The sequence below is a fragment of the Leuresthes tenuis genome, unplaced genomic scaffold, assembly GCF_036924035.1.
Source record: "Leuresthes tenuis unplaced genomic scaffold, fLeuTen1.0.hap1 SCAF_11, whole genome shotgun sequence".
NCBI lineage: Eukaryota > Metazoa > Chordata > Actinopteri > Atheriniformes > Atherinopsidae > Leuresthes > Leuresthes tenuis.
The window spans coordinates 19408171-19418688 of NW_027325365.1; the positions used below are offsets into that span (position 1 = coordinate 19408171).

General features: G+C 39.3%; 1 protein-coding gene across 1 annotated transcript; it reads right to left on the bottom strand.

The window, feature by feature from the left end:
• Window positions 1-1847: 1847 nt before the first annotated feature.
• Window positions 1848-5124, bottom strand: vma21 (vacuolar ATPase assembly factor VMA21). Its single transcript, XM_072395963.1, has 3 exons — window positions 4950-5124; window positions 4565-4674; window positions 1848-2749 (listed from the first exon to the last, which is right to left on the bottom strand). The coding sequence occupies exons 1-3, from the start codon at window positions 5009-5011 to the stop codon at window positions 2610-2612; spliced, it is 312 nt and encodes a 103-aa protein (XP_072252064.1). The 5' UTR covers window positions 5012-5124; the 3' UTR covers window positions 1848-2609.
• Window positions 5125-10518: the final 5394 nt, after the last annotated feature.

Genomic DNA, 10518 nt, shown 5'->3' on the forward strand with positions numbered 1-10518 from the left:
GAGCAACTTCCCAATAAACAACTTCATTAAAAAAAAATCATCATATAAAACATGCATCATGCTTGTTTCCCTTGCTGGAATTTGATAGTAGTGCTGTATATTCTGTATTCAGTATGTTCTTGTAGTGCAGAGTCCTCTCTACCAGTTGTAGCACAGTACTCTGCTGCCCTCTTTCTTTACTTTTGTTCAAACACTGACACTACTTGCTGAATCTCCGGAGAGGGCGCCATCTGCTGGACATCTAAAATATTTGTGAGAGACAACTTTAAATTTGCCATTTCCTCTAATGAATCTTCTTGGTTTATTGATTGCTGGGCATAAAATAGTATATAGTCATTTGATCTAAGGTGGTAAATTGGAGCATATGTGTGATACATATGGAACGAGAACTGAACAAGGACTGCGTTATAGAACAGGCAGAATAAAAACCAATCATCAAGGGTTGTTGATGTGGGTTTTTCGGGTCTCTGACTCAAGTATTTACACTCTCGGGCCTGTTTTCAATCAAACTGACACGATGCACCCAACCTGTGAATGTGTGATAAATGACAGGGCCAGAAGCAAAGCCTGCCCATGCACCAACTCTGTGCTGCTGACAGACTTTACTTATGAATTATCAACCAAAAAGAAAGCGGGTAGGAGGGGGGGGGGGGCCTCTGATGTCTACTGTGAACCCGTCAGACTGCTTGCAGGCCTGTCACCTCATCACTGACACCACCCTTGTTAAAATCAATGCAGGCCGCGTAGTTCCAACGCCAAGCTCGGCAGAATGCAGTGCGAGAGCAAAGCAGAAGTGCTGGTGAGAGGAGGCTCGACAGGGGAATGAACAAAAGTCAGCTGCTGACATGGTTTCTGAGGCAGAAAACGTCATTATGGTCTTGCATCTGTCAGTTCTCATCTTGGCCTCTCTGTTTGTGCTCTGTGGGAACAGGCTGACCGTTTGCTGCCACCATGTGACCACCCAAACTCCCTGCAGATGTCAGGACAGAAACTCAAAGACTCTTAAAAGAAGGCTTGTGTTGTGGCGGTGAATTAATTGATTCTTTTCACTTCAGTCTTTATCAGGACAAGAAAAATCCCGTAATCATATGTGTGTAAAATTGTTTTCAAATATAAAACAGTTGCTACATAAAATGCCTCAAAGTTTTACTATTTCCAATTTACAAGGGGGATGAATAAAGTGATGAATCATAAGTTTTCACCACAGCGTCAGGTTTTTGCCTGTCAGGGTTCTTATTGCAGTGACAGTTAAAAATGCTTGTGGGATCAACACAATAACGGACCCTGTCTATGACTAAATTAACCACACAAAGACTTTCCTCACAAACAGTTTGATCCCTGCGCACACATCTTGGTTCAGTGTGGCTTACACAACAGATGGTAGGGGAAGTCATGGCCTCGAGTGTGTGATACAGCTTGTTCATCACGCGCAGACCTAAATAAAGTTCATCCAAGATTTTAATCAGAAGATCTTCTCAAAGATAAGAATTTGGTAATCCACTGACATACTTTTGGCTTTTTTAACCTCAAACATTTACACACATGCTGTCGACTGAATTTTATCCCGTTTAATTGTTCCTCTAAAGTAAGAAAAGAAAAGAAAAGAAAAAACTATTAGAAATTTAAAAAGAATGACATTAAATCTGACTCCTTGGGTGAGTGGATGAAAACCGATGGATGGAAGTTAAAACACAGAAAAAAAAGCTTATTTTCTGCTTCATTTTGCAGAATCATCAGAAGCGTCAAAACACGGCAACTTTTTCTGTGCGTGTTCACCATCGCAGTAAAATAAGTTTTGGCGACAGAATAACAAAGTCTGTAAAAGGATGTTGAAAAAAACGCAAGCCTCCAACTTTTCCAAGTTTATTTGAGTCATTCAGCACTTGCATTACACTGATATCTACATTCTGAAATCACCAAACATCTTCAGTACAAACAATTAAAAAAAAAAACAGAGTTTCACTTTGTCACCATGTTACAGCACACAAGTTAAATCAGAGATGAGAAACACTGAAAAGGGCCGACAGATGAACAGCTTTAAGGAGGAGACATCGGTGCGACTTTGTTCCAAAACACTACGCGACACATTTAAATGTATTCAGATGAGAGCAGAAAATTGGGGACAGAATCCTTTCTGGATTCAGTGTTCATACGTACACGTTATGCACAATGCAAAGTATTTTGTGTGTGCACGCATCAGTCAGAAGCCGAGGTTTTCTAACAAACTCCTAATGTGAGGGGACTTAGAGCAGGTGGCCGAATGGCAGCTTAATGCAAAGCCTCTTAAAAACAGAGGCTGCCCCTCTGTCAACGATGTAACATTTTCAGAGGAGAGAAGAAAAAGAACATTTTTAAAAAGAAATAAATAAATCAAAAAGTGAGCCTGCTGGGACTGGCAGGAAAAAGCACCCACCAGCCTCCACTCCCCCATGTCAAGGAAAATGCAGTAATTTCCTGCTCTGGCCTCGGGTTAAGGCCTGAGCTCAAACCAGTTACCCCAACTGTCTGGTTTGTAGATGGTGCCGTCTTGGTGATGCCCTTGAGAGGGGGGGGCTCCCTGCCTGCATCTGTCCATCTCCACTGGACTCAGTGGCTGGTAAGGACGTGCCTTAATCGTGTTTGCCCTTGCCTTTAGGCGTGCCCTCGTTCCAGGCCACATAAACAAACCCCGCCAGGACCACGTGGACGGCGAGCACTGCCACGATGGCGGCATAGAAGTAGCTGTCAGAGCTCGACATCTTCATGGAACCTAAGAGGAGGAGGAGGAGGAGGATTAACGATGATGTTTAAGGTTATTTTTACGAACTCCGAGAGGATGCCTGCATCAAACTGGGAGTGCAACCGACCTGATAGAAAAACAAGCAAGGATGAAAGGGACGGCACTTTGGATAAATAATAAGAATTAATATTATTAATGAATACACGTGGACATTAAACAGAACATTGCACAAACCACTTTTTGCTTTATTTTTCTGTTTTTGCTTTGGTTTAGCAGCATTTATTTATCTAATCTATTCATAGAGGCACTTGTATAGTTTTACATCTATTTTGGATGATGGGAGCTTATTACGACCTTCACTGTGACAATATTAATCCTGAAAAGTTTTTTTTTTTTATCCAGTAAAATCCTTCTCCAGCACACTGAAGGTGAGAGCTGAACTGATGGTTTACTCTGCAATTAGCCTCATTTTTCCAGCTCTGATCTAATCTAATGGCTTGCCATAAAAAAAAAGAAAAAAAACATTGGCTGCAGGATTTTAATGCTTATGACGAGGTCTTTATCTTTAATTCAAGAGTTGTGCCAAAGTAGTGATAACTGATTAAAACTTTTCAATGCCTGTTATTAACCGCAGGTATTTTTTCTTCTCTTGCTTACTTGCATGCAATTACCCTTTAATAGAGAGGTCGACATTATGAACCAACTTTTCCTTTGATTAGGAAGCGATTGTGTCCACTTCTCATACAGGTTTTAAAAACAGAGGGGCACGATAGCCAGGCCTTATCGTACGATAATGCAAATGTTACCAAAGACACGCACGTGTAAAAACTTCAAATCAACTGATGAATCACACCCAAAAACAACCGGCCGTTGATTAAAGCGGTGTGCCTTGAAACGCAATCGGGGCATCCCAAAAACTGACGCAAGAGACAAAAACGTCAAGAAAAAGGAATAAAAAGAAAGATAATTCAACTCTCGTGGGGAATTGAAATAGAAATAAAAGCGTTTTAAAGAGGAGACTTAAAAGCAAAGTGTGGAAGCCTGCCGAACAAGGCCGGTTCCGTATTAGTGCGGCTAGAAATGCAAACGAGCGCCGATCTCGATCTCAGGACAACTAGAAGCAACTGATCTATAGATCTGAGTGTCTCAGAGGGCACATATGGCTGTTATTATATAGGACTAGCCCATTAAGTGCCCAATCCAAAAGCAGACGGGGGCCAGTGAAGGCAGCTGGGATGTGATAATCATTAAATTATATATATATATATATATATATAAGAAACTATTTTTTGACCAGAGTTGATCCATTTCTCAAAGGGACATGTGCAGTGGTCTGCTCCCTGGAGTTTCACAGTGGTGGGGGCTCAGGAATCTCAACCCTCATGAGTAAAGTTCACTCAGTGTTTTGTTTACTTTCTTCTTTTAAATTCACGGATTGAATTCTAATATTTCAACGTTCCACAAAAAAAAAAAAAAAGCAGAGCTCTCTTGAAATGCCGTAATTGCATTTTTGTCCTGCTCCCTCGTGTCAGCGGTATGAAATGGTTAAAGAAAAAAAGAGAAAAAAAAGACAATATTATTGTTCATATATTCACATGTGACTGATCTGAGCCGTTTACAGCAAATGTGTCATTTAAACAAAAACACTGCTGATATGTGTGTGTGTGGGGGGGGGTGTGTCAAAGTAATACCCTGTATATGGACAGGTAGATCTTTTAACCCCACTTCTACTAAACTATTCTTGTAAGGCTTGAAAGCAAGTACTGACGGCACTTTGCAGCAGCGTCATACTTTCATCTAAATTTCTGAAACAACGTCAAAGTAAAAATTTTTTAAAAACTTTACCTTCAAAGATGTATGCCTTTGATGCAAAGTACAGTCCAATGGGCATCGTGACCATCAGGATAGTGAAAAACAGCAGTGTCTTTAGGGCTGACACCAAGGAGCCTTCATTTCTGTGGAGTACATGTTTATTAGACAACCTTCATAAAACCAAGACAGCGAACCCACTGTTAGAGAGAGGAAGGAATGTAAATTGCCGACAACTAATGTGGCAATGTCCTTTGGCAATGATTTATGTTGTGGTGTAGGATTACGAGACATTAAAAGAAAAGTCTTTTATGTGCATGTTCGGCATTAAACGGGACTCGCTTCTTAAGGCCGAGCGTCAGTGAGCTGACTAGCTAGCGTGTTAAAGGTGGCTATCCGATGATTCAAACAGTTTTCTCACCCTCTGAAATACGCAGGCGGCTCAGCTGAGGCGTCTGAAGATGCTCGCACTGATCCGTCCATTGCTACACCGATAAGAGGCGAGGTGCAGGGGAAAACGGAAAGAAACGTCGTTTCTTTCACAGTCGTTAGCGTCTATTCCTGTGTGTGTGTGTGTTGTGTTGTCGCTGTGAATTCAGTTCTTCCGGCATAGTCACGGGACCGTCACATGACGAGATTTTGCCACCAGCTAGTCTCGCGAGGCCAGACTGTCTGGAGGCATGGTTCATAAAGGGGGATGTTATGAGCTGTGAATTTATGACGGCAGTGTAACGTTTTGGACTGTTCTCAGAGTAGGAACACAGTATACAGTCTGTCTGGGCCTTTTTCCTGTTTACTGTGAAGAGCAAGTTTTGGGAAAAGTGTTACTGTCGTAAACTTGTCAAATATCACCAAATGCATCACAACAGCAGCCGCCAGAGTTGAATGTATTCTATACAACCCTGATCATTTCAGTTGAATTATATTAGGAAGGAACTTGCCATGTTTTTATCAAAATATTCAGACAAAATAAGTATAGCTGCAGTTATTTATGAAGCTTTTCTGTCCTTGCCATTCAAAGATTCCCATAATCGTGCCTTGAAGCTACTGTAAAACTATTGAGTGGTTTCCAGTTCTTTCTATTTTTTAAACTCATCATGTACAATCTTCAACTGTAAAGCAACTGTAAATGGATAGTGAGTAAAAATTGAATGGAAGTAATAACATTGATGTATTTATTAGCAGCGAGGGGAAATGAACAAACCCAACAGCTGTAAAGAATATAGTATTTGAATAAACCTTATTAGTACTTCTTATGACTGTTTAAAACGGTTTTGTTTTAGTAGTGCTCATTCCAGTTTCTGTCTAAGATACATTTTTGCTGTAAGTCTGTTGAAAGTTTTTAGATCCTTATGAGCTTCAGTGTGTATAGAAGGACATTGTACAAACATGAGTTTGGCTACAAGCTGTGAGCACTAAACAATTTATAGAAAAAGTAAAAAATGTAAACATGTGAGTACGCTGCAGGAATGCCTACACAAGAGTTTCTACTCCTCACCGCCTAGAAAGACTTCCATGGGACCCATGCTCAGCTCAAAGGAAGGGTGACAGAGAAGGCCAAAAATGCTATGTTGAAGACAAGCATTTACTCCACAGACAGTGTGATGGAGTGGTAAGAATTAAGATGTAACGGTTAGAACACCCCACAGAGACTGTATGGAATAAAATAAATGTGCTGAATTAAGATTCAAATGACTGTTTTTGGCTGATGTTAAAACTACTTATTTGTGGTTTTCATGAGATGTGTCAATAATTAGCCTCTGAGGTTCCTCAGTCTCAATCATGACTTGAATGTTGGAACTATAACTGACTTGAATGCAGGGATGAAAGTATCAAATTCTAATTACCCTCTTTAGTGTGATAATGTGTATTTTTGGGATGCTTGTACTTGACTTCTTTAAATGTATTTTCCTTTTTTATTTTTACTCTACTATTCATTTCCATGAAGAAGAAAAAACTGAGGCATACCAGGAAATGACGAGCCACTTTCTCAGTCAAATTCTAGCCGTGGGCGGTCACGATAAAAATAAATATGTATTTCTACACAGAACAGCTAAACACAGAAACATTATCTGAATCCCAGTGTCATTCAGCCCACTGAACATGAAGGAAAAGAAAATAGCCACACAAAAGGGACGATCATAATGTGTCTTTATGCAGTGTTTGCTTTGGTTACCAAAGAATGCACACACAAAGAAAAACACACAGAAACTCCAGCCTGCCCAAGCATGTGAAGGTGAGTTACTGTCCTGCAGCCGGACAATTCATCCATAGTAGCAGTTAGTCTCACGCCTGAAGCTATTTCACCATTTATTGGTTGCGTTTCTTTTAATTGAACTTAAAGATATTCACGAAATGTGTATTTCATTGGTCCAGGGCATACCCTGCCTCTCGCCCAGTGTCATCTGGGATAGGCTCCAGCCCCACTGCAACCCTGAGTTGGTTTGAGCGGGTATAGAAAATGGATGGATGGATTGTAAAGGTCAACTTGACCAAAGCGGTGTGCCTTGAAACGCAATCGGGGCATCCCAAAAACTGACGCAAGAGACAAAAACGTCAAGAAAAAGGAATAAAAAGAAGATAATTCAACTCTCGTGGGGAATTGAAATAGAAATAAAAGCGTTTTAAAGAGGAGACTTAAAAGCAAAGTGTGGAAGCCTGCCGAACAAGGCCGGTTCCGTATTAGTGCGGCTACAAATGCAAACGAGCGCCGGTCTTGATCTCAGGACAACTAGAAGCAACTGATCTATAGATCTGAGTGACTCAGAGGGCACATATGGCTGTTATTATATAGGACTAGCCCATTAAGTGCCCAATCCAAAAGCAGACGGAAGCCAGTGAAGGCAGCTGGGATGTGATAAAAGCATGAATAAGCTCATCAAAATCATTAAATTATATTGATATATATATATATATATAAAAGAAACTATTTTTTGACCAGAGTTGATCCATTTCTCAAAGGGACGTGTGCAGTGGTCTGCTCCCTGGAGTTTCACAGTGGTGGGGGCTCAGGAACCTCAACCCTCATAAGTAAAGTTCACTCAGTGTTTTGTTTACTTTCTTCTTTTAAATTCACGGATTGAATTCTAATATTTCAACGTTCCACAAAAAAAAAAAAAAAGCAGAGTCAATTGAGTTGGTTTAAGCGGGTATAGAAAATGGATGGATGGATGGTAAAGGTCAACTTGACGGGCAATCTGCACCTCAAAGACCATACAATTAAAAAAAAAAGAAGTGAAAGTGACGTTTCTCAAAGTACATTTTCAGTAACCTAATTTTTCTCATTCATTTCAGTAGATTTCTACTTTCCATGATGACAGTTTCACTTGAGAAATTCTGCTGCAAATGACGCCCCCAAATTATTGTATATTTTTAGAAAAAGAAGGATTTACTTCCCTGAACTTGCTATTCAGAAGTTCCACCAAGAACAGAAGCTGTAGTAAAATAACATATAAATTTTTTTTTTCATATTAAGCTGCTGAAAATGTGCATTGTCCTTGCAGGAAAACACCCGTATAATTGCATAATTGCATCGTATAAAGGATAAAAAGATTGAAGGAAAGTTCATTATTCAAAGTCATTTAATTGCATTCTTATATAAAATAAAATGGTTAGAAAAAAAGACCCTGATATTGTTTAACCTCACTGTCTTCTGTGTACATTTTTGTGCTCAATACATCCCTAAGTTATGTAGCTCCGTGGAAAATAGTCGAGTTGAACTACACATGAGGAGTTATTTAATCCAAGTATTTACATTTATTGTCAGTTTTCGGCTGCCTCTCTCTCTGGCAGAATGGCCTTTTCTGCTCCAGTTGGCTTTATACTTTTTACATGATCCCACGCTTAGCAGGTTTCCCAAAACACATTTGATTTGAAAAGAGTCTCAAAAGAAACCAGCCAGAGGCACTATGTGCGACCCAGTGATGTGGGTTTAAAATAATCATTTAGCTTTATGAGGCAGTTTCACTCCTAAGTAGTTATCCAGTAAATGCACAAAATGTCACAGACTCTGAAATGTGCAGAGAACTGTCGCAGTGTGTTACATTATTATTTTCCAATCTGTTGCTGAATGAACCAACAAGAATCATTTAAAAAGATCTTTTCTGCCTCTTACGTTCTGTTCAATGACGCACAGAAACAAGGGGAGAGGGCTTTCAGCACGATGTCCTTAACACTCTGTTTGTTTCCCTGTGTGTAGACAAATACATTACTCTTCATTCACCAGCATCTGCTGTGAGAGGCAGAAAAGAGGAAAGGGTTCACCTCGACTTGCTCGTGGAAAAGGGAGGAGGAACAACATTTGATGTGAAGCTAATAAAAGGAAGATGAATTGAGGTGTTGCCCCCCCCCCCCCTGACCTGCAGCAAAGTGATTCTGAGCTTTATTGTTTACTCATTGTGTGGAAATGACAGCTTTGATTCTTTGTTACTGTGCTTTAGATTACTATTGCTGAAACATAGCTGTTGGCCTTTATCTTTATAACTCAAATATTGATTGTTTGAGTGACTCATATGCCACAGATTTTGTTCTTTTTATTTATATATCAAACCCCTCCCATTATTCTCACAGTTGAAGCATGCAATAGAGCTGTCAGTTGCATTTACTCATCTGTTGTGCTCTAACAGAACAATCATCGTCTTTTTCTTCACCTTTAATCTTCTGCACAGCTGCTCTCAGTATTTTATAGCATTCCGACATGCATGAATGTCGCATTTTTCAATCTAAAACATCATTTTACTCAGAAAACAATACAAACAAATGCAATATTTGGCTATATTCTATATTATGCTCATGAGGAACTGCTTGTTCATTCTGAGAAATTGCAGCCATTTCAGCTTTTTTCATATTATTTTTTCTCATTTTGAATGCAGAAAAGGTCTGATAATATCGTGTCTTGATCTCATTAACTGAGACGTTGACCACAGGTGATGGTCAGTGTCAGTAGTTATTCAGATGATTTACTGAAGCGAAGGCTCAAGCACATGTTTATAGTATTTCTTTTTATTCATGATCTTCTTTTTTCAAGGGCCAAACATAGCATGCTGATCTTAGGGTCTGCTACAAAACAAATTTACAAAATTCTATTTAAATGCATAAAAAATGCAGCACGAAAAAGAGAAGTTTACATGTTAAAAAGTAATGAAAAAATATATATACATTTTTAAAGGCTAGAACAGTTCAACAATCATTTGAAAAATGCATAAAAACAAATAAACATATAAAAGCACAGGTTTTTCTTTAAAACATCTAAATAGCTAAGGGATCTTCAGTCTTAATAATGCACTTCACATTAGCTATCTCAAGATCACGAAGCCATTTGCAAATCATATTAGAAAGTGGGCATCTTGAGACGGTCACTGACTTCATTAAAATGACTCAACCGCTCCTGTCTGGCCTAAAAGCAGACTTATTGCCCTTAAATGTCTGACCATTCCACACTTTTGTTGTAGTTTACCGTAAGTTTCAAATCCACATCATCCACATCAGCGAAATGTTCAGTGGACGAATTAATGAGTGAATATTTTCGAACAAAGCATTACCTTTAGTGGTCGCACTCTTTGTTTGATGTGGCCAGTTGATTTAAAAAAACAATATGTGGTGAACTTTATTTTATCATTCTGTGTGATGTTCCTTTCATCCAATGTAAAGAAATTTCCCTGCTGCACAACAACGTCACCCAGAGCACTGAATGACAGTTTCTGTGTTTACATGACAGTTTTAGGCTCTTGGCGTGAACATTGTATTGTAAAATAATACATTTCAAATCATGTGCTTCCTATATTGTCAGTGATTCTTGATATATGGAGTGTTCTGTATTACCACTCTTTTACATCTCTGGGGAAAGTGATATCTTATCATTATTACCTCTATTCTTTTGCATCAAAACCACACCTCATTGGGACCATGCTGTCCTCATGTGGACAGTAGCTCGGCCTTAGCGTGAATTGATTGATTAATTGATTAATAATCACTTTGCTGAAACTTGTGTT

Bases quoted from the DNA above. Each gene is read 5' to 3' on its own strand.
- vma21 (XM_072395963.1), bottom strand. From the start codon at position 5,011: ATGGACGGATCAGTGCGAGCATCTTCAGACGCCTCAGCTGAGCCGCCT. The intron at 4,675-4,949 runs GTGAGAAAACTG...TGTACTCCACAG, and splicing joins CCGCCTGCGTATTTCAGAGG to AAATGAAGGCTCCTTGGTGT. The intron at 2,750-4,564 runs GTAAAGTTTTTA...TCCTCCTCTTAG, and splicing joins AAAGGCATACATCTTTGAAG to GTTCCATGAAGATGTCGAGC.